This window comes from Macrosteles quadrilineatus, unplaced genomic scaffold (assembly GCF_028750875.1).
Source record: "Macrosteles quadrilineatus isolate MER2022 unplaced genomic scaffold, UCM_ALF_1.0 Scaffold_2__2_contigs__length_208266976, whole genome shotgun sequence".
Classification (NCBI taxonomy): Eukaryota; Metazoa; Arthropoda; class Insecta; order Hemiptera; family Cicadellidae; genus Macrosteles; species Macrosteles quadrilineatus.
The window spans coordinates 113,042,430-113,067,483 of record NW_026542595.1 but is presented as its reverse complement, the minus strand read 5'-3'; the positions used below and the strand labels follow the sequence as shown (position 1 = coordinate 113,067,483).

Below are 25,054 nucleotides of genomic sequence, written 5' to 3'. Positions count from 1 at the left end.
AGGATTTTTGAAATAAGAATATGCCTATATGTTAATCGGGAATGTTAGCTATCATCATGCCAAATTTCAGCCCAATCCGACCAGTATTTTTCGCGTTCACTTGTCACAAACATACATCCATACATCCATACATCCTCACATCCAAACTTTCTCATTTATAATATTAGTAGGATTAGTAGGATTCAAAGAAATCAAACAACAAAGAAGTAAACGTATGCTCAAAGTGAAAGTCACTAAAGAACTGGTGAGTGCCAAAGTTAGCCTTCGCAAGCCTCGGCCAAAAAATTACTATTGCTCCAAAGATTAAAGAAAAAACTAATTTTTTAATGGTTAGTTCTTGGGGGGGAGAGAATGTAATAATCTATGTCTAATCTATGCCTGCCTTCTTTCATATACAGTTTAACTAACATATGTTTTATTGATTATTATGGTTTTTGTAAACAGTCAAATAAATACACATCTTTGGTGAAGTCCTAATAGTCTTTTGTCTTGTACCATGTTTCTAAGTTGCTTGGTAAAATACTATATTTATGTATTTAATTTTTTAAATGAAATGTGTACGGTACAGCAATTTATGACCATCCTATATCAAGAATAAATTAATTGTAATGCAATACATGTGTTTTTAAGCTACAGCTTTAAAAAAATTCACCTGCTCCTGACTGGTACAAATTGTCAGACCTCAAAAACAAAGAAGAAGAATGTACTTCAGCAGACTCAGACAGAGAGAGTTGAGTTAAGTAAAATGGCTGTCAAAGTTGGCGTTGGCGTTGTTTTGTAGTATCAGCTTTCCGGGAGAAACTTTTATATACTTTTTGAAGCCTTATAAATTGTTTCAACATTGAAGAATTTCAAATGAAAATTATTATAGTTTTTACTTGCTGAAGGAAAACAAATTTCCGGTAAGTTAAGCTTATATCCTCTTTGTGTACTATTAAGTATTTAAGTTAGTAGGCCTAGGGATGTTGCGATACCACTGTCTTTCCGATATTTGATATCGATACCGTATCGCAAAAAAGTATCGATATCGGCTCAGTATCGGAACCAAAGTATCGATACCATCAGTATCGTATCCATTCGATACCGGTGACGTCATATTCTGATTGATCTTCGCTTCAGTACAGTACAGCCAATATAAATTTTTTATTCGAGCTGCTAAGACCTACTTAATTATGTAAACAAATTGGTAAAATTAAAATTAACCAAACATAACCAACCTTTGTTTTCAATGTTACCTTAAAGTAAAAGTTCAAGTATCTGTGGTTCTAAGCCTATATCATTTAGGCCTATCTTAAAAAAAAAAACAATTTTATTACATTACCAACGCATACACACACATTTGTGTTTACCATCAGCCTAAATTGACAAAAACAAAATTGAAATAACTGTGCCATCTTTTTAATTTCTTTGATGTTTAATAGTCCATGGTTTCATTTTATTTGCCTAACAACACAACGTTGCTAACATTGATGTGTAATAAAAATAACTGCAACCAAACCCTTACGTTTTACCATTGAAGTAAAACCATTGACTATATACCTACAGTACTGTAGGTATATATAGTCAATGGCTTTACTTATAGTTCTATGAATGAATAGTGAATCATAATTTACACAAACCACATATCAGACAAGCTAAAAAAAATATTTAATTGGGTTTAAGTCTGTTTCTTTTTTGGGTCACTGTTGCTCCAGCCTTGTAAAACAACCGCTCAGAAGGCGCGAGCGTAGCCATTTTACTCAGATTTGTCAGAAATGACCTTCCGATACTTACGATACGATACTGGCCCCTTGGTATCGATACCAAGTAAATATCGGAACAACCGATACCGATACGATACCAGCAGTATCGCAATAAAAGTATCGATACCTACTGGTATCGTTAGTATCGCAACATCCCTAAGTAGGCCTACCAGGTCGGCTTGTTGTGGCAGAAGAAAGCCCCTCCTTCCTTCTTAGTTTTTACTAGTCATTATAGTCCAGCTCAACCCACATAAGTTTCATTCTTACTTGGAGTAATTTTATGTTATTCTTGGACAATGTATGCAGCCCATAAACTGTTAATTTAAACTTAGATCAATAAATAAGGAACTTATTGATTGACTTGGGTTACTAACATTTCATTAGGCATTTACCCAGGCCTATTTGAGAGTTCATTGTATTCCTGGCTTTTTATTTTTACTAGAGTAATTTGTAACTTATGGTGAACGTCATTTTACATATAGTAGCAATGTTGCGAACTATTTTACTGCTCATAGCAAAGACAATTATTTTAAAATGCACAAACAAGAGGATAGGCCTCTTTGACCTAATGGTCATTGGGCTAGTTCAAAATAAAATTAGTCGTATACAATGCATATACCATTTACAACGCACGATTTGGATAGAATGGATCAATCCAATACACTGAAGTCCTACTAATCCAAACCAACTTTTGGGGAAGATAAGTTAAGGTTTGGCTAGGCTTAGCTTAGTCCGCTGTGATTGAATTGAAAACAAAGCTAGGTATGAGTTCACTGACACCAAGGTGTCCAACTGATTTGGAAACCGAGATTTGTACATGATCTTTGTGCATTGGACACTCCAATCATCAGGGCCGGTTCTAGACACTTTTCTAGTGTAAACGAAGAAACTCCGGTGCCGCCCCCCCTTAAACACTCATAGCCTACTTTAAGTTAGGTCCATGGTAGTAAGGGCTGGATAAATTTTTAGAAACAATAACTTACGAGTAAAAATAGGCTAAATGCTTATCAATGTCCGACAAATGTGAACCTCTGCCCAATGATAATTTTTTCCGATAACACAGGGGATTTTCAGGATTTCACCGTGACCGCGAGAGCCAATAACAAAGTTTTTCACGACCGTGGGAGATGATCAGAATTTCACAGCAATCTTGGGAAATGAAACGATGATGTCTATACAGCCGCGATGGATGTTCATAGTCTTATATTTTCAAAGCCTTTAAGTTAGTGCCCGTCCGGCTGCACTTTACTTTAGGTCCTACACAAACAACCGAATGAAAATATAATTATTTGATTGTTTCATTCGATATATCGATCGATATTTGTATTTGAATAAGTGTAGGACCTAATGTAAAGTGCAGCCGCCCGTTCTTTAATACTGAACAATGGAGCTGTAATACTGAACTTTGGCACCCCCTTTTGCTTAAAGCCCCTCACAAACACTTCCTTTGCCTAACCTAGTTTCTTTGCCTACCCCTAGCCTTAACTTCTGCTAGGTTAAGAAGTTATTCACCAAAATGCAAATTTAAACAGCCAGTGATCAATATGTGATACCACAGAATTACCGCGTTGAAGAAAATAGTTTCCTAACTCTGTAAATGAAGCCATTAAGAGGTTTTGCCATTGCAGTTCAACGAAGTTACGCCTATAGTAAATAGAATCACTTGGCATTAAAACTTATAGGCCTGCCTACTCATAGTAATTTTACATTTTATATTTTTAACATAGTGATTCAGACGCTAACTTACTCTTACAGTAAAATATGATTTCTTAAATATTATTTTTCACTTTTATCATTTCAGAAAAATGGCCTTGCCTATGAACTACAAGCAGATAGCTGCTACTACGCCAACACAACAGCCCCCGCAGCCGACAAACCGTGAGTCCCACTGATGTGCAAATGTTTTCCGTTATAACTGAATCAAATATTTTTCAATTTAACTTTAGTTAAAGTACTATTTCCATATGCTTACTTATTATAAAACATCTTGCAAGAGCTCTTAAAATATTTTTTAAAAAGTCAAGAACATTCAAGATTAATAAAAAATGTTTCTTTAGGCTATTTACTTCATTAACCGAACTTGTGTTTTATATTGTATTTATGGCCTTTTTTGTGTAAACTGTAAATTATGGCCTCTCAAAAATAATTACATGAAAAAATGTCTGATGGTTGAGTTAATTTTTTTTATATAAAAAAACTGCTCTGCAATGTAGCCTATTGTGTAGAATTGATTTAGTAGCCTAGTTAAATATTTTGTTATTCCTAGTAAAGTTGCCTTGATATTTTTTTGTTTCATTTTAGTGGAACTGTATGTGTGTGTGTGAGCATAAATATATGTTGACTGTAGCATGAATATTGATGCTAAAATACCCTACATTTCATTCTCAATTTTAACTAATTTATATTTATTTAATACATCGATAGAGGACAAATAGAAAACTCATTATTGGTCCTCCATTTTATAGAGAGGTTCCCTGATTCCGACAGTAATGCTTGAGTAAATTTTTTTTGTTAGTTTTGTAAAGAATTTAACCTACAAAAGCCTCTAGAAGCTGCTTATTGAGTTATGTAGCCTACTTGGAATAATTACAAACTTTAAAATCTAAAAGCTCTATTTTTCAATTGGAAAACTGTTTTAAAAGTGTTAAAGAATACGGTATGATTAACTTTACGTAGGCGTGGTTATTTGCACCCTGATAGTATCGAAAATGTATGAGTCATCTCAGTTTTTTTAATTTGAATCCTATTCATTGCACATCACAAAATACAGATTTTATATGTTATTTTAAAAATATTTAACCTAATTTTCAGGCATTTACATTTTACAGAACGGCTGCATGACTAAAACCCTTGCTTACTAACAGAAGGCGCTCTTTTTTTCTAGTTCTTTTTTTAACTCAATATTCTCACACTACTAACAGTGAACTGAACCATAGACTAAGCAACACAAGTAGACTCCTCATCCCATTGTAAATTTTGAAGCTTGTTTTTTGTGACTAGTTCATGTACGTCCACACTGATCGCTGGGGTGGACAACATTTTGTTTCTATTATTTTAGTGTTATTTTCATGATTTGTGCTTTACTATTTGGTTATATAACTAGGAAACCAGTTATTGTTTATGATTAAATCGTTTTTTTTTGTTAAATGAGGTTTTAAATAACTGAAATAACAAGAAACAAATTGTAAACAAAACATAACCTCTACAGTTGGACGTACAGAGCTAACAATGAAATTGGCTTCAGCTGTTCCATAAGGATGACAAATCTACTCAGGGAGTATGATTTATCTATGACTGAACACTGTATGGTAGCGAACTTCTTACAAGTTTAATGGTTTCAGTTTCAGTTACAGTGTACCTATATCTGACTTAATAAAATCACATTAAATGAATCAATAGGCTATACCTACCAATTTTGAATTGTTAAATTATTTTCAATTCTTGATGAAATCATTTGCCTTGGTGTTTTTACAGCATTCTTTGAAAAGAGCGTCGACTGTTTAGTTATAAAGGTTAATTTAAAAAAGCTTAATTTATGTGACTTTAATCGCATGATTTTCATTTCCAATTTATTCCTTTTGTCAATTTAATCAATCATATACTAGCCTACCTTTTCATTTTGAGTTTTTTTTTCACTTTTTTTTAACTTTTTTTTATAAATTTTGATTTGTTTTCTTGAAATGTTAACAAATCTATTTGTTTTGTTTCTCCAATCTTTTGCCACTGAGCCTTTACCAGTAAAATTTCAAAATATATGCTTGGTATCTAAAAATTTTTACCATAACCTATTTGGAGCAAGGCAACAGATTTATCCATTCATCCACATTTCTTAGAAACAGGTGTCTGTCATGTATGAAAATGCCAAAAAATAAACAATTTTGTTTGAAGGAAGGAAAAATATTGTACAATTGTATATCAGTGTTGTTTTGATCGCTCTCTTGAATATTTTAGTATCAGTCAGTAGGTAGGCTATAAAATTGCAAATTTTGTTTGACTCGTTTTAATTTGATATACAGAAAGAAAGAATATTACGTTTTTGGAATATAATTGCTAGTTTAGAATTAGTTTTTGCTATGTAAAATTTTCAAGTATTCTAGTGGACAACATGACACAAAATGCCCTAAAATACCCTACAACCTAACCTAAAAATTTGTATCAGGCAAAGTTTCTCAAGCCATGACAGACACTTAAGTAGTTGACATTCGTAGAGATAAGTTCTTGACTGACTGTTTGCTTGAGCGTGGGGAATGCTGTGGCTAGATGTACCGTATTGATGTGTTTATGTGTGCTAGAGATGGCGAACCCAGGGACGCCCATGACTTTCAACATCCTGAAAGGTGAGAGGATCACTCACATTAAGCACAACTCACGGGGTGTCTACTACTAGTCTCACAATCGTTCTAAATTATAAAACAATCGCCAGGCCCTACTTCTTAATTTACTCATCCTCGGTTTTCATGGATGAATTTAAGTGAAAAACCCTTAATAAACCACGAAGGAATAGTTTTTAATTGACTCAAAGTGAAATATAAAGAACAATTAGAAAACAACCGGCTTATAAAATGTTTGAAAAGAAAACATGAAATGATATAGGCCTACACTTACCTTGTAAACTTTGTTTGTCTGAAAAAATTAACAAACCTTTATATTTTAGCATGTAGAACTAGTAATTTAATATTCAAACCTTAACACGTTCGCTACCGCATTAGTACTAAATTTTTCATTCATATATTTTGCATATATGCGACGGCTGGTCACGTTAAAATAGACTGATGTCGGTATCAAATTGTTATTAAAAAGCTTATATCTTCTTAAGGCCCTGAATTCTCTGCAGTGGTCTACAGAGATGTCTGTCGCACATGTGCGTCACTTGGTCTGTAGTTATGATGATTAGTGACATCATATGATAGTTGGCAAAACTGTTTTTTACTTTGCTGCATCACTGGCCCGTGGTCTGCGTGTACTGTGGACCAAGGAACACCCGGTCTAGATGTGTAATATTAAAATGTATACCTCACTTGGTGGCAATGACCGTAGCATTGCATATATGTGGCGATGGTATTCTTGATATTGGCGAGCACTTGTTTGACTTCAACTCTCGAGGTCCCAGGTTTGAATCCCTCCATTCGTTAAATTGTTTAAGTATGTGATAATGCCGTAACACTCTAGATCTAGACTATAGTAATGCGTAAAACAGTTCCAAAAGCTCGTCCTAGAATGTAAAAGTGGAACCTCAAAGAAAACTTTTGACACTTCATTTTGTGAATCGCTAATCCATTTTAGTAGGCTAGGCCTACACACTTGTGGAAATGGAGTTGACACAAAGAGCTAACATCTTTGAAAAAACTCTGAACCCTTGTAGTCTCTATCTGTCCAAAATTCATATTTCCTTAGGTAGTAGACACCCTGTCTAAGATTAATCAGCTATATTCTAAGCAATAATTTAAAATTTGAGACAAGTGATGAAACTTTAAGTTTAAAGAAACATTTCATGACAGGAGTACCGGTACCATAAAATGAGTAAACCTAAATGTTAAAATTCTTTGTAAAAACTCAACAAAATAAAAATTCAATTAAGACAGTTGATTCCTGTGAGTTGAAATATCGTTGACATTTTTTCTATATACCAGTAGTCTATATGATGAAACCTGTCTCCTGAACGTCCGTCTACATGGGACCTTAAACCATTGGCCAGTCTCAAGGTACATAGAGGGTTAGTTAAAAGACAGGTTCCATTATATAGACTATAGTAAATTGTAAATCTAATAAATTAAAAACTAAAGATGTGTAAAGCAGACCAATTTTCATTCCTATTACACTGTGTTTTTTAAGTATATTATGGTGTAAATAAATATCATACCTAAATCACGCGACTTGTGACAAGCTCTACCTAAAAACTCATGAAATTAAAGTGTATTGAGGACTTTATTTTAAAGGTTGGCTTCCGCGATCAAAGTAGTCTTTGGGAGAAGACCGTTTTGAATTGGTGACAATAGTGGCTAACGTTTCGGATGCGTAGCAATCGATCTTCGTGGCTAACTCTTCTACAGAGATGGATTGAACACATCCGAAATGTTGGCCACTATTTTTGCCAGCTTGACTCATTCGTCTCCCGTAAAAGATTCAACATTGATAACTCAAAGTTTACGTTTGTACGACAAACAGTCTGTTTGTTTGGTTGGGAGCACTGCAGTGGTTAGGTAAGTGCAATGTAGAGCTTGTGCTTCCGTTGTGCATGTGCTTGAGTAGTGAGCTCTCTTCCCGTAGCGTAGTTTAGCGTAAGAACCTCAGAGGGTTTAACGACCCTTGCGTCCGACCACACACTCACTCATGTACTAGGCAGTCTGCAAAACTGCTATTTTTACATAGTTAAGTTAATAATTGTGGTTTTTTTTTAATTCTGCATTTTGTGGAAGGAGTCCAGATGTGAAATGACTACGTAATACGCGACTTTGAAATGAATCGGCCAAATGAACAACTAGAGAGAAGAATCTACTGTATTTGATCTAGCTTAAGTAAGATTAGGAAAAAAGAGTTGCCATAAATTTATGAAGATAAAACTATTTTAAAAACTGCCAAGGCATGGATTGTTCATGCAAAACGAATTGATTCTTTTATAAAACAACAATGATAGGTCATAAACATTAATTTTTGAATTTTTTTGTTTGTTGACTATTTCATGTAAATTGTTAATATCTTAGAGACTTAATAATTTATGAGCATGTTAATGATTTTATTTTACAGCTTAGTTATTCATTAGATGCATTCTGGCCGTTAATCTAAGACTAAAGTCATTGTTTCTTAAATTTAAGGTAACATTATTGACGATGTCTATGTTTTACTTAATGGCAAATTAAGGTATTGAAACTTAAAACAAAAACTAGACGGAACAATCACCGATGTCAAAGCCATTTTGTGTTTGAGCTCTATTTCCATAAAAATGCATAATTCAAAAATCTCAAATTTGTAGACCTGAAATAGCAAATATCAAATATAGCAGATTTGCAGACTAACCCCCAGTATGAGAGTTACGGCTAGTAGGTCAAGCTGCGTGTGTGCGTGAGGGTCGCTAAAACTTCTGGTGTTCTTGAGCCTTAGGACTGATTATATGTAGAGAGCTGACAGACACCAACATGTCATCTTCTCTCTTGTCTTTGCAGAACGACTCCGAGCGTCTGGCGGCTCGGGAGGAGGATCTTCTTCATCGGTCAGTTCTTTTTTAAATATTTTTTACAACTTAACTTTTTTGGTATAATAAATTGTGTACAACAAAACCCCTTAAATTGGGCCTCAGTGTATCCAACCATTCGGAAGCTAATATCAAAATCAATTTCCCACAGCTATTAGACATGTAGTCTAAAACACTAGTCTTTGCGATTCAAGTGCTCCGAAAATGTTTGTTTTTTCATTTCACTTTGTTCACTGAGGTGTACTAGTATCCTCAAAGTTGTACAGTTCAAAATTGTTTTTTTGTCAAAAAAACAATGGACATTTTAAAGTTTTGCATAAAATTATAAATAAAGGACTAGTAATCTTCAAAGCCGATTTATTGTGAGTAATCTGTACCTCCATTTTCACTCAATGCTAGTTTACATCATCTTAACTTCTAGTATCTTCAAAAGAATTATTTAACCACCAAAAACAAATTTTCACAAAAATAATACTTTCTCCATATAGTATGGTATAGGGGGAGAAAGTATTAAACATTGTTTGTAAAAAAATTTATTTAAAAAATAACCCTAAACTCTACTTTTGGCTAAAATCTTTGATTACACATTATTAGGTATAATAGTATATTTCGTACCAAGGGCCGAAAATGAGGTTTTGCCGGCTCGAGATAGTTTTTAAGTTCGAGACGAAGTCGAGAACTTAAATCGATCGAGAGCCGCAAAACCATTTCGGTCCGTGGTACGAACGCTATTTTTCACCACACTATACCCTATTACCACTATTCACCACAATAATAATGCACACTGATAGTCAACACAACTACAACTTTAAGGTTATGTGAAGAAATAATTTGAGGAATCAGCAAAAATAAAAATATATAGTTGCTAGGCAACGGTGACAATAACACAATTCTATTGAAATGCTATGGTTTTTGATTATGTATTTAAAATGCATTCATGTTTTAAGTAAGTAAGCGGACAGCTGATTTTGCGGCCCCGGCCTGTAAAAACCTGCTCGGTCCCCAAATTATGGACAGCTGGCATCGCCAGCAAAACGTAACTTTCGGCCACCAATTAACGTATGTAATACAGCCAAAAACATGATAGTGTGGTGAAAATTATTGTATGTATTAATAAACGGGTGGTTGATTCAGTCTAATTGTATCCGGTAAGGGGCTCAGTCCCGTAGTGGTTGGATATGAGCGGTTCTACTGTAATTTACTTAACTTGTGTTTTACTTATATTTTTTACTTATTAAATACTGAGCTCATTTTAAACTTGTGAATATTTGAATTTCCAGAGGATCTAATGTTTCTTGATTCAGTTACGAATTGTAGAGATAATTTTTTAGATAAATTTTTAAGATGACACATTACAAGTTGCTACATGTTTTTTAAAATATTAAATTTAAAAAAGGATAGGCCTATTACTCCTCTCAGTATTGTGCCTCTCGTTTTGACACGTTGACTAAACCTTAGAGCTATCGAAAGTTGAAAATATAAAGACAATACATATGACAATGTATGTGTCAAACAATTTAAGGAACACAGAAATAATATCTAATTTATCATGGATACGCTAACCAAAGTGGCATGTTTGTACCATTGTGGCCATCCAATATAACGAGAAGTCTATTGTAGTTTATTTCACCGTAAAAGTATTCCGACTTTGTCTGTTGCAGAAAGAGTCGGCCAACCAGAACCCGTTCACAACCAGTCCTCATGCGCCAACAGCGTTCCATCCTCAGAAGGTTGGGAAGGCCCAGGTCGGTGCTAAAGTTATTGTTGAATTATTATTATATTGATGAAAGTTAATGTATTGTTTGAGGTTAAGGAGGTAAGATAGAACACAAGGCCCGAAGTTTTTTAGGATTTTTAGTGAGGATAGCAGGCTTACCTGAATGGGAAAGAGTCAAAATTCTTGAGACAAAAAATTGTATACTATATACATGAAACATTAGAATATTTATCTGTTACTTGCAGCTTTTTTTATTAAGGAAGTTGTCTTTTTTTAGGTTTTAGACCTGTCCGGCTTGGAGTTTTTTTAGACCTGAAGTAAAAGGTCCCCCCCTTAGTTTAATCCCCTTAGGGTTTAAAGGCTCCCTCTTCCTTAGTGTACCTATGTATTAAGTTTTGCGCCTCATGTGCTACTTTGGCCTCTTTCCCACTTCTTTCTCTTTTTTCATGGCCTTTTTTTGCATTAAAAATACCCCACTTGGAAGGGTTAAATTATTCTTGGATAGGATAGTCGAAAATATGTAGTTTGTTTCTTATTAACTTCCTCCATATTCTTATCAACTGTTTGATCACCAGGGGGACTCACGGACCCCGAAGCCGCCCAAACCTCCCGAGAAGCCGCTGATGCCGTACATGAGGTACAGTCGCAAGGTGTGGGATCAGGTCAAGGCTCAGAACCCGGAGCTCAAGTTGTGGGAGATCGGCAAGATCATCGGACAGATGTGGCGAGACCTGCCGGAGGACGACAAGACGGAGTATGTGGAGGATTACGAGGCAGAGAAGGTAACAACAAACTTGTGCACTAGATCTCGTAGGTCATCTTTATTGTGATAATCAAAATGTTACCGGTACGATCCTGAGAAAATGTAAGTAGCTCTGATGGTTTTAAACTAGGCTCAGTCGTCTTTGATCATTGGGCTTATAATAAATGGTCCTGACTAAAAAAAACAGCCTGAAAGCACAAAAGATACGTCGAATAACACTTATAATAATATGTTTACACTCATATTGTTTACCCACAAGACGGTAAATACATATGAAAGATGGTAAGTGGTGATCGATTTTGATTGGACACTCCAATCATCATCAGACCCAATAGTCGAATCTATTGATCAATCACCATTTACCATCTTTCATATGTTTTTACCGTCTTGTGAGTAAACAATATAAGTGTAAATACGGAATATTATTATAAGTACTATTTGACTTACCTTTTGTGCCTTCAGGTAAATTAGTAACACGTACAATGCTGATTAAGAAGTTATTTTTAAAAAAAGTTGATAGTCAGTAATAACTAATCAGATAATCTCAATCCATTTTACACTCACCTCGCATTCTTATTAAGTTAAAAACACCCACCTAATTGGTGAACGGGATTAAATTCCAGATCCCAACGTTGTGAACACTTTTTATTAACCTTTTTTAACAAAATGTTTGATGTAGTATTTAATATGTTCGATAATACAATCTAGTTGTAACTCTTTTTATTAATTTGTATTGTGTTTATTATTTTGTGAACCTTATTATTAAAATTCCAGTGCAAACCTAAGAGTGAGATGTTACAAAATTTAAATACCGTACTTGAATCTTAACAAATTCCTTGCTTTAGGAAAGGTTTAACAATGTTCACAGATGATATTTTTGCTCAAAACTTCATTGTTGTTTACAGGTTGAGTATGAGAAACAACTGAAGGTTTACCACAACTCTCCGGCTTATCTCGCCTACGTGGCCGCCAAGTCTCGAGGAAAAGCCAGCAAGCAAAGTAAGACTCGACATTGTTTCCTTTTGTGATGGTTCACATAAATTCTGTCCAAAGTTTAATTCAGTCATTAATTTTATAAAACATTTAAAACAGCTACATAGTGGTATACTGCCAAGTATAATAAAAATGGCTGGCTTTTGTAATTAACTAAACTATTTGTTATATGGAAATAGTTTAGGGAAGCGAGCTGGTCTAGTGGTAGAGCATATAACTTCGGTCCCTGAGGTCTCAGGTTCAAATCCCGCCAATCACCAATGGATTTTATCTAAGTGAATGCCGCAACCGCTAGATCTAGTCTGAAGTAACGTGAAAAACAATACTGGCAAGAGCCTTGCGTCCTAGGACCAAAAAATATGGAAATACTTTATTGTAATCACTTAAATAAATATGTTTGCAAATTAAATCATTGCAATTACTTATGAAAATTAAGACCATTTTAGGTTGTTTATTTAGAGAACAAACAAGATGAAACAGGTTGAGACGTGTTTGTTTTTACAGATCAAGAGAAAGAGGACAAAGAAGAGGGAGGCAGGTCGGGTGACAGAGGGAGCAAACAGGCGGACCGACGGATCGACATTCAACCTGCCGAAGATGAGGATGGTACGTAGTCCAATAGTCATCGATGCTAAAAAGACTTATAATAAGTTACTCCATAAAGACCAAAACAGTTAGTTACTTTTGACAAAGAGTGCTCCAGAATTTTTTTCATCCCATAATTGTTGTGAGAAAATAACTTACAGAAAACTTTTTCATATGTATACAGAGAGTTCCCAAACTCTACCGACCAGACTAAAGACAAACTAAAATATCACGTTGAAAATTTCCAAAACTCAAAAGTTACACCACATTTTTGTTTTTTCATAAACTATTTTTTATTTGTTAATGCCTTTTTGTAGTTAGTTGATATTTGGTACATAGATTATGTACAAACAAAAATATAATTTTTATGTTACCTTTTAGTTGAAAATGTAACTGTAATTTTTATGTTACCGGTACCTTTTAGTTAATAACGTAACTGTAGATCAAATAAAAGTTTAAATTACCTGTGTCCGCCAGTTGATCCTGAAGTATCCTATTACAGGATCATTATTAGGATCGACCGACGGACACAGGTAATTTAACCTTTTATTGATTGTCAACCAATCCGGAACAACAACGAACAACATAAAATAAATATGTAATTGTAGACAAAAATGGCAGAAATAAGGGTAACTTTTGAGTTTTTAACATTTTTAGTATGATATTTTGGTTTGTAAAATTAGGTCCAAGAACGATACCTTAAAAGGTTTGTAGAGAGTTCAGGGTTATTCTTTATGTCATGTTTAAATTTTATTAGTGACTAGACATTTTCTCTGGTGGCAACACTGTAAATTACTTCAATTTTAATTTTGAAGTGACATTTCACTCCAATCTACTTTTAGAAGAAATCTCATAATCCAAACAATATACTAAGCAATGTGATTTATGTCCTTTTTGTGTATCTATTAACCTCTGGAATCTTAAATTATTCAGGCAAGCTACCAAAACTCTTATCTCTTTAAAAAATCTCTAAAATTAAAAAGGTTCCAGTAACATGCAAGTGATACTTAGACTTACACAAACCAAAATACTGAGGTTGATTAAAAAGTTATGCCTAAGGTGGACTATTTTTCCTTATCGGAAGAAGGTATGAAAGAAATTTAAGGAATTTTTAAAATTGAAGTATTCTTATTTCCATCATTGATAGTGTAATTATTGTTAGTTTTAGAATATAGGCTATGCAAATTGTTGTTAAAACAATTTACTATGATTTGTTAACTGTTTCTGCTGCACTAATGGTTTTAATCTTCTTGGTAAGTGTTCTTGCAAGTTAGTTCTCGCACAATTTAACTTATTGAACACAATCGGTGAATTACCATAGTATATTCTAGAGTTTATTTTGTATGATTTTCTTTATTTTCCGTTAAGTAGTATTTTTACTATATAGGCCTCCTCCTAGCTTGTGTCTTTAAAATATTAGTTTGTGTACATATCAGAATCACTAATTTTTCTTACCCATAAAAACATTTTTCTCAATTTACTAGTGTTTACAAAGAATTTTGTCATAAATTGATAACTTTTTGTATCAGTTTAAAATATTACACTCACCTAATGTCAAATTTGAAATGTCCGAATATTCGGAAGTGTGTTAAGTAGTGATGTGCCAAAACTGAATTTTAAATCTCAAGACCAGCAAACTTAAAAACATTGAGTTTTGAGATAAGATTGGCCGATTTTGAGATTCAAAATTAAATTCAGAAACAGCTGACAATTTTTGTTGTGTTTATTATGGTTTATGACAAAAAATACGCTCTTTGAAAATATTGCGCAATATCCATCAATGTCCTTACAAGAAAACAAATTAAACCTGTTTAGTATTTTATTCCTCGAGCACTAATTTCTATTTGCCCTAGAAATAATTTTTTAACACCTTAAAATGTTTTATTTAATTCTTACAAGAAGTTCAAGTAGAGTTAAATTGTATTAGTCACATTTTCATTTATTATTTTTGAGTTAGGAGTCCAAACATAAGCCTTATTACTTTTATTGTTTGTCCCTTAACCGGGCAAGTAAAAAGGTTTTGCTAAGTTTTTGAGATTCAGAATTTGATTTTTCAAGTTTTGGTTTCAATATTGAGATTTGAAATCTCAGGCTTTGACCATAACTCATCTCAAGTCTCTAATATGTCATATGACGATTTTATTTACATCATACCGTGTGTAGATGCTCAAGACGACGGCTACTCAGTGAAGCACGTAGCCTATGCTCGCTACGTCCGAAACCACAGACTCATCAACGAGATATTCTCCGATGCCATTGTGCCGGACGTTCGCTCCGTCGTCACGACAGCTCGTATGCAGGTGTTGAAGAGGCAGGTGCAGAGCCTTACGATGCATCAGGTGCGGTTTTATACGATAGACAACTCGTTTGATAAGTATTTAATAGTTAATGAATATACGAGGATATCCACAATTTTATAAACTACTTTGATTAAAAATTATGTCGATTGTTGATCTATTAGATCTATACAGTCAAACAAACCTATGAAGGCACTTGTGTCCGGTGCAGGGCGATAGAGGAAAGGATCGATTATGACAGAAAATAACTCCTTTCCGAAAACATTGGTTTTGCCACCGAATCACCAGCTACCTGAGATTTACCCTCTTCACACCCCTGACAGTAAATTTCTGTGTACGGCCCAATAAGCCGATTAGCGCCAGGTGAGTGGTTGATTTCAGGGAGGCCCAACGTTTACTTCAAAGATTGTAGGCTACAGCGTTTTCACCCCATTCTAAAAGTGCCTTCTTAGGGTTGTTTGACTGTACCATACGAGTTATTTATCAATACAGTTATCAATAAGAGTAGTCTGTTTAAAATCAATGTCAGTGTTTGGTTTTTTTGTGTAAAATTTGACGTGGTAAAAATTTAACTGAAGATAAGTCTGCTATCAAATTACAATTCACATTTAAAACCGTTATAAAGAAAGTAGGCTAGCATCACTGGACTGTTTAAAGCGCCCTCTATACTAAATGAGTCAAATATTTGGGGGGAAACCTTGAAAAGAATGAGAGAAATGCCTAAAAAAATACTTGTTTAATTACCAATCAACCATGCGCTACAAAAAAAATTCGTAAAAAATCTGTTAAGGAGGACAAGAGAAAAAGGGATGTCACAGAGAAAACTGTATGAAAAATGTTATTACAGTTGGATTAGGAGACCACTGTGTATGTGAGTAAGGGTCTCCTAATCCGTCAGGTGCCACGACTCATGGAACGGACTGTAAGTATATAGCTTTGAAATATTTTTAGGATCCACATAAACGTATGATTTTCAAATTCTTACCGATTGTTTTACTTCCAGAAGAAACTTGAAGCGGAACTGCAACAGATTGAAGAAAAGTTTGAAGCAAAGAAACGTAAATTCATCGAGAGCAGTGAAACTTTCCAAGAAGAGTTGAAAAAGGTAACGAAATCTTACACTTTGTAGCAAACTGGTTTTGTATTAGTACAAATTATTCGTTACTATTTTGCTGGGTGCGTCTTGATATCCAAACATTGACGAGTACGTTGTACTGTTCAGCACTGCCAGCGCGCCGTGGACGAGGAGACGTTCCAGAAGATGGTAGAACGGCAGATAGAGGTGCTACGTAAGGAGAGGGCGCGCGGAGGTGAAGAAGCAAATAAACCTCCACGAGCAATGGAGGAGAGCGGCGGAGCTCCGGAGCCTGTGGCTACCCCCACCACCAACGGAACTGACGAACCACCAAACACACAACATTCTGAGGTAGGTCGAAACTCACAGCCGAAACAGTCATAAGATGTAAAAATATCTGCTTTATGTTATGGTGAAGGAATACAGCTGACAATTAAGTTATAAAATAAATCATAGACTGATAATTTACAATGTCACTATTGGAACAAATTGTATAGTAGAGCCTGGGTTATGAGCTAAACTGGATGTGTACATCCAGCTGTCGATAAACTAAAAAGAGACAGTTATAAGTTTACAAACTTTGTGGCATGCATTGTGCAGATACTTTTGTTTGCGACAGTGACCAGGATCCGAACCCAGCCTGGTGTTTTTCTACTGGGCACAAGTGAAAAGGATTGTTTTGACGTACTGGCTATATTGTACAGTCTTACCTTACTGCAAAGGCCCTGCGTTACTTGGTACTGGGTTGTATGTTTGGAAGGTTGATAACCAATGAAGAATCGAGGCTCTACTATAAGTTGATTTGTCAAAGCCTTTAGTAATGAAACCCATGTTTACAATACAAAAATACTTTTAAAATTTCAATTTCTCAACGTCAGCTGTATTTCTACAATAATAATTTGTGTGTAAAAATTTATGGTGTTTTAAGAGGCACTTCTTATCACATATAACCAAACCAACACCAGTTTGAGATATGTAATGATTTTAATCTTTGGCAAATTCTTTATGCCAAAAATAGGGTGGAATAGGTCCTAGGCTTTTAACAAAACGTTTAGATAGAATAACTGTTTTGAAAGGTTTATACTTTATAAATTGAGTGTTCTAATTCAGTTTATTTTGGTAAAGTTATAACTATAGATGAAAAGGGAACAGTTAGTAGAAGCAAAACTCACATTAAACCCAAATTTAATTCCGATGTTTGTTTAAAAATGCAGTTATAAATTAGTAACACAAATAGTTTAATCTCTTATGATACTTGCTACTCTTAAACCTTTTTAGTGCCAAGAATTCCAATAACAGTTTTTTGTGTAATCGCTGTAAATAATATTAAGATTTGTTCTTAATTTTACTAGAGATCCTTACTTTTTATTGTTATTCTTACTGAACAAACCTTTAATAAAGTCATTAAAAACTCGTAGAAGTTAATTTAACGTCTGAAATACATGAGATTTGGTGAGTCTGTAGTGCCACGGGTGGCACATGTGACTATTTTTGCACTACAGTTCACCCTTGTACTGTACCGGCTCACCCCTTGCTTTTCTGGATACGTTTACACACAGGCTCAAGGCCTATGTGGACAGGCAAATGCAAGGTAAACGAGGCTGCCAACCTCTTAAAATCTAGTATCTAAGCATGTAAGGTACCATTACGTTTATCTGTCAGTTTGGCACTAGTAGGGTTTAAGTTGAGCAAACAGCCGCGGCCAAATTAGTGTAGAGAATGGACGGAAGTGACGTATGCTTGTATGTTAACAGATGGTTGTCCTTCACTACATACAGGTAACACTTTGTCCTTCCCCTCTCCCCCCGCCCGCATGTTACCTCCCCTTGCACTCTTGGACGATAACACTGTCAAAACACTTTTTTTTTGTTTAGTCGGTCGTGACCTTTTGACAATGCCTGTCCTAGTAGTAGTAAGGTTCTTTGGAAAGCTATTAAGTTTTTTTGATAGACTAGTGACAAATGGCATCTGGATCCTGTAACAATCTCGCTTGGAATCAAACAAGCTACTTTCAGATTTAAAGGTGAGCACTATAACCACTTAGCTACTCAGAAAATTTGTTAAGTTGGTTTACTGAGAAAATTAGAGTTCTTGCTAAGAGATACACAATAAAAGATGTATTTATTAGTCTCTAAACTCTTTAACTTTCTCAGGTACGCTAGCTGAATTTGATCCCTTTCCATTAACGTTGAATTGGCAGCCATTTTGATTCCTCTTTAAATATGTCTCAGAAAATAATTTCAAGTCAAATATATGATTGCAAGCTATTGTGTCGCATGTCAGTTTTTGATTTTATGATTACGCTATAATTTAAAAGTACGGTTTATTGTTTTATGACCAACATTTAAATGTCGGAAAGAATCTAAAACCTATAAGTCCACTACGCAAGGTTGTATTGAATTATTTCAACATACTTTCTCGGTGCGTACATAAATTATAACGACTGTGTCGTCTGAGAGTGTTTTTGCTTTGTTGTGATTGTTGAGTCAAGTAAGATCCCTTTTTGCCCATTTTACAACTTTATGTTACATAATCAATTGAAACCATTTAGTTTTTCAGTTCTCATTGTTTTAATTGTAGCAGTTGGATTTTGTTGGTTTCTAAGTGGAGCATTTTGTCTGTGGTTTTATGCGGTAACTGTTGTCCAATTGTGAATTTTCAGCTAATTTTGTGCCTAGTTGACGAGGAGAATGCTGCAAGTTTTGTTATCGTACAACATTTATATTCTTGTTTAGACTTAGTGTCTTGTGTTTACTAGAACGTTAAAGCAATTATCAAAGGTGATTTGTAATTCAGGATGTTTATATATTTTGTAATAAAGTTTACTTGAAGTATACTGTATTTTCAGTCTGATTTATTTTCTTTGGGATTCACAAAGACAATTCTATGTGAATCGCTTTCACGGGAAAAATTGTTAGTTACCCTTTTTGGCTAATTAGCTAGACATTTTTCTCAGCCAAAATACAACTTTTCATCAAAATTGGCAAAACCGTTTCTGAGATAGCGGATGAATAAATATAAATATTGTTTTGTTTTTAGGGTAAAAGTTTTCATGAACAATTTACAATTTATTGCTTTACACCGAGTAAAGTAACTGAAAGAACTGGACATTGCATCCCCATGTTTAAATTGTCAATAGTTTTTAATTTAAATGGACATAGTTGAATTTAGTCACTAACAGATTGTGCAGATTTTACTGATTGAATACCGAGTCATGTTGATAAAACCAGTTTAAGCTATTGCATAATTTATGTCACCTGGATTATCTCAGTAACAAAATATAAGATAGAAAATATAATTTTTAACACTACCCCAATCTGTGACTTTTTCAACTATGATTTTTTTTTCAATACAAAATTGGTGACAGCAGGTTGATAAAGATGGAACGGTACTTTAGTATTAGGCCTATACCGACCATAACCAAATTGGTTACCCTTAGGTTAGGTTATCTTATCCCAACGTAACCTAACCTAGATGTGGTAACCTAAATTATCATCCAATGTAAGGATAACTTGATTGTTTGACAGCCGATGGAGGAAAGAAGTCAGTCTGCGGATGAGTCGAGCAACCCCGCCATGGACACACAGGCTCCGTCACCAGCCCTGCCGTCGAAGCCTGTAGAGACTGCGCCTCCCGCGCCTGTCCCTGCGTCCGCCCCAGCACCTGCACCGGCTCCATACATGCATCCTTCTACTCCCTACCAAGCACCCGGCTACATGGCACCTGCAGCTCCCCCACAGCCACAGATGCCCCCGCCACAGGGGTTCCAGCCAGCTATGGCCCCGTACCCTCCGCAACAATACCCCCCGTCCCCCGCCACGCAGCCTCTCCCCCCTCGGCCTCCGTATGGTTATCCTCAGAGCCCGTACCCACAGTATCCTCCGCACCCGTACTACCATCAGAACCCGTACCCTCAGTACCCGGCTCCGCACATGCCCCCCGCTCGTCCTCACCCACACCCGTACCACATGCCTCCTCAGCAGGACCCCCAGGCTCATCCTGTGAGTAGCTCTTTGCATCAATTGAATTTTTAATTATTTTAACTGGTTTTAATTACAAAAATTTGTTATAAATTAAAATACTAGTTTAAAAATTGAGTTAGCACAAAAAATTGTCTGTTGAAATAATTGTTACAAAATCGCCTAGTTAATATTCCAGCTTTTTATGTCCTACCGTACTTATTGTTTGACTTGAACCTTTTCCGTGAATTCACTACCACCATTTAATTTGCAAGTACATACTGGAAGTTATGTCTTGTACCTTGTTCTAACCTTATCATTTTGTAGATAATTATAATATTTGGACATAGGGAAAAAACAATGGCAGCACATTAACGGTCTGTGATCATGTTATAATGTTTTAACTGATTACACTTGCTTTTGATAGGGTGTGGAGAACAACATGTATGGACCCCCGCAGCAGCAGATGCCAGAGCGGGGCCCCCCACCTGCTGAGGAACCAATGGACGAGTCTAAACCTGATATAGCTCCCCCCGCTGGTGAGTGCACTTCTGATTCGTTGATCAACAACATACTTACTCCCATGGCCATGGATACCCTTTGTTGCCTCCATCTCTCCCTGTTCTATGAATCTTCTTTCATTGTTCTCAATCTTTGCATTTTTTTCCACCTGGTCCTTCCACTGATCCTTGTGTCTTTCTCAGGGTCTTCCATAGGCCTAATGTTTTTTAGCACTCAAATAGTAGTAGCCTTTTAACTTTTGGAAAACTGGTTAGCTTACAGATAATGTAATAACAATAACAAGTAACGTAACTTATTTGGCATTACTCAGCCTTATGCTTTTCCCCCCCCCGCTTTATTGTATTAACATTAACCATAAATAAAATTAGGCTACTTAAGATTAAAAACAAAACCCTTTTTTATTAGACTTGTCCCATGTTTCTTATTCTGTTAACCATGAATTCTTTTCAGGTGTTAAAGAAGAAAAGCCATTCATGAAAGAGGAGCCCGAAGCAGAGCCAATCAAGAACGGAGAGTAACTGTTTCCCACTTTTATTTGTATATGTATTTGTATGTGTGAGTAATTTTACATTAGTAACAATTAAATGTTTTAAAATGTCAATTTTAGCCTTTTTCCCTACTCCCTACTACTAAAAGACAAGGTTATCTTGATTACTCATAAAACCTTCGTAATCATATTTCGTTTACAGAATGGTTACAATTTATACATTTTGTTTGAAAAATGGTAAAAATCTACCAGTTGTTTTTACAGGGTAGGCTCCAACGCTGGTGCAATAAATTGGTCAAAACCTTTGATAGCCGACTCCAATGTGTTGGTCAATTGATACAATTGATATAGAAACTTGGGTTAAGGTTTCTGTTTGTTTAGGCCTATTGATAGATTCGATAATTTTAAAGTTCAATAATCTGATAGAATGTGATATCAAAGTTTATCCTTAAAATTTTTGTTAGGCACAACAACAGATTGGTTGAAAACTAACATGCTGTGCAAACTATATTATGCACTAAAATAACTAGAGATAGGTACCTACGGTAGATATTTTACTTTTATAATACGGTATTGTATTATTTACAAACATATTTATATGATAACCTCCGCAGCTTGGTATTAAAAAAGTAGCCTCCATATAATATCAAAGTAACTTACACACACCATGGCTTTCTCTAGGCCTTATACAAGGCCGTGGCGAGACGAAAGTGGCAACACCTCAGCCCTGGCCTTCCAAAACAGCTTTTGCACTAGCCTAATTGATACTGGAGCTTCTATGCAATGTTTATGTTTAAACATTTGTTATTAATGTTATTAACATTGCAAGAGGCCAATGTGTTTAGAGGAGACTTAACGTAACTTATCATTCACTCATATTTGGGTTAAAATACGCACCTTGGAGACATCCCCATCTTAAATGGTAATGTAAAAACTACAAAGCAACTTAATATCTGGTCAAAAAACACACATTTATTCCATAGAATGTACAATTTACAACTTCATTGTGAAAATAACCATAAGTTATAGACCTAATAATTAGTCCATTTTACATTGTTAACAATTTAATTTATTCAGATAGATGTAAATTAAAAGCATTAGGCTTATTAAAATGTCTACCGAAAGGAACATTTTAGCAAACGTACGGTAAAACCTTTTTTAACGACAAAACCATCTTGCAAAAATACTACCGGTTATCATTAATTAGTTCTATTCTAGCCCAAGTCTCTCACAAATTTAAGCCAAATCAGATGGTTTAATACTTGATGCTGATGACAGAACTTTGGTGGTTTTTATAAGCAAGTTTTTGCTGAACCACTGAGATCGCGTTTTAGGCATTTCAATGATACGTTTACCTTCAAAATCATCATTTCTGCACCCGTCTTTCTCTCCTTTGTACATGTACACCACCTCCTTGTCAATGGGGTTGAGGCCAATTTCTTTTTTAATAGCATCCTGCATCTCTTCTGTTTCTGATTTGACTTTTGAATAACACGTTGGACAGAGACAATCAGCCTCAAAAGGATTCCCACAAGATCCGCATGTTACTAGGTTTTTCTTTAAGACTAAAGGCTTCCAAACCTGATTCGGCCAACCAAACTTTCTGTTTAACCTTTTTTCCACTGATTTTCTTTTCTTGGGAACTGCCCATAACACTGAATCACTTTTCAAATTAGGCAATGCCGTAGGCCTAAAGGGGCTTCTTCCAATTACATCAAACAAATCTTCAGCCTGCTGCTCGTGTTGAATTGTACCCCTCGGCAGGAAGTGTAAAATGTTTCTCTCCAATTTCAAAACTGCCAAGCTTATATCACTTACAAATCTTGACAACATTGTAACTCAAGCGATTAAGATTTATATTTTATAAGGCTAAGTTGCCTGGCTAACAATAATGCTGTTAAATCCAATCTAACAATGGGTCTGGTCTAGTTACTCAGTTATTTAATTTCTACCTTTCTTGTTTCTTCCCTACCCTATAGTTTTAGCTGAGGTTTTAGTTTAGGATAAGGTTATGTTGTTATGGTTATGTTTACTTTTGCAATTTGCACTTGCATGTTTTGCAATGAACCAATGAACAAAAACAGCTGTTTCAACGTTCCAAGATATAAAAAGCCAGACAAATCTTTAAAGCATGCATCCCTGATGTTGAAGGTGTAGATTTTACATGCAGCCTATATTTTTTTTAATATTAGTGTAACACTTTTACGGGATTCACGGACACTCTTCCTTTTTGGCTATTAATCTTACCGGATGGACACCCTCCCTATATGGCTCATACTTTTACTGGGACAGCGACTACGTGTCACCTCGACAACCAGTCACCCCGACCAACCGTCACCTTTTAAGACAGGTTTTGAGGTGACACGTTGTCGCGCATCGTTCCCGACTACCCGTCACCGTTTGAATGAGGTGACAGGTAGTCGGAGTGACAACTAGGCGCAAGCGTGCGAGGTGACAGGTTGTCATGTACGAAGGCGTCTAGTCGTCACCTCCAAAGAGAGGAGGTGACACCTTGTCTGGGTGACACCTAGACGCGAGCGTGAGAGGTGGCGGTTTAGCGTCGATGCAGCCGACAACTTGACACCGCCTCAAACCGTCACTCCGATAGTATCATCACTTTTAACTAAAATTACATATATGAACAAACTAGCAGAGTACCGTAGATCGGGGCTACTTGGACTCAAAAATTATACATTTTCGGTAACTGTAGACTAAATGATAGTTAAAAAGTACAATTTGTGCTGATAACCAGGTATTTACCACTTTTTAGACATTTTACAACCACTTTGCGCCTTTTATAATACACATTTTTATTGATTACATTTTTATTTTTATTTTTTTAAATTGGGTTCAAGTAACCCCTTTGTTGAGGCTACTTGGACCCATATCGTATTTACATTGTTAAATCAATTTAAAGAGGCAGTGGGCTCAAGTAAGACCTGGGATTTGGAAATAAAACTCTACAGAGACATTTCAGAGGCCAGAAAAATTTATATAATTATGAAATGAATAGTAAATTTATGCATCAATTACATCACAATGACTGAGTTAACAACTTAAGATATTTTAGCACACATTATTAGTCTCAGTTATTTAATACAGATGTTTCAATCTTGCCTTGGTAAAAACACTGAAAAAACCCCCCTTTTAATAAGTTTTGGTGGATTGATTTTCCTTTTAATATCACACCACTTGTAGTGAAGAATGTCTTTTTTTGCGGGCCACTTCCAACCTTTTTTTATTCTTTCCATGCAGTCTACAACTGCACCATCGTCATCGAGGGTCGTTATCATGCCTGGAAATAACAGATTGTTCCACGCCACTAAGACAAAATTACCTTCCTTAATAGAATTTTTTATGGAGCCTTCACCTTCATCCTCTTCGTCTGCTACAGGCTTAGGAGGGACTGTAGGGAGTGTATCTGACGTTAAGTCCTTTGAATTAGTCGAAGTAGATGCAATGGGAGCAAAAATTTCATCTTCAGAATAATCCTCAGATAAAACAAAGTCACTGTCACCAGAATCCTGGATGCTGTAAGCATCCTCATCATCTGATGTAGAATCTTCAAGATCTTGTTTCTTACGGATTTTCTTTGCAGGTGTTTTTTTCTCCGGAGCTGCGTTGACTCTCTTCCTTTGTTTTGTCGGATTTTCCCCTGACGTAGAATCCTTTGATTCTCTAGACTCAATGTCGTTTGCAGTTATACTTTTACCAGCTGCGACTTG

General features: G+C 35.4%; 2 protein-coding genes across 5 annotated transcripts; one reads left to right on the top strand and one right to left on the bottom strand.

The window, feature by feature from the left end:
• Positions 1–724: 724 nt before the first annotated feature.
• On the top strand, positions 725–21,443 carry LOC128987388 (SWI/SNF-related matrix-associated actin-dependent regulator of chromatin subfamily E member 1). 4 transcript variants are annotated; one of them, XM_054408214.1, is made up of 15 exons: positions 725–902; positions 3,544–3,620; positions 6,035–6,079; positions 8,903–8,949; positions 10,593–10,676; positions 11,224–11,430; positions 12,317–12,410; positions 12,909–13,010; positions 15,162–15,328; positions 16,290–16,391; positions 16,509–16,712; positions 18,116–18,139; positions 19,889–20,362; positions 20,748–20,859; positions 21,293–21,443. In XM_054408214.1, the coding sequence occupies exons 2-15, from the start codon at positions 3,548–3,550 to the stop codon at positions 21,358–21,360; spliced, it is 1,803 nt and encodes a 600-aa protein (XP_054264189.1). In that variant the 5' UTR covers positions 725–902; positions 3,544–3,547; the 3' UTR covers positions 21,361–21,443. The 4 variants fall into 4 exon arrangements, with proteins under 4 accessions (XP_054264189.1, XP_054264188.1, XP_054264191.1 ...); XM_054408213.1 differs by having other exon boundaries at positions 15,153–15,328; XM_054408216.1 differs by lacking the exon at positions 6,035–6,079 and having other exon boundaries at positions 726–902; positions 15,153–15,328.
• Positions 21,444–22,286: 843 nt separating this feature from the next.
• On the bottom strand, positions 22,287–23,361 carry LOC128986948 (39S ribosomal protein L32, mitochondrial-like). The gene has a single exon (XM_054407569.1). It carries the CDS (start codon positions 23,160–23,162, stop codon positions 22,566–22,568), a length of 597 nt encoding a protein of 198 aa, XP_054263544.1. The 5' UTR covers positions 23,163–23,361; the 3' UTR covers positions 22,287–22,565.
• Positions 23,362–25,054: the final 1,693 nt, after the last annotated feature.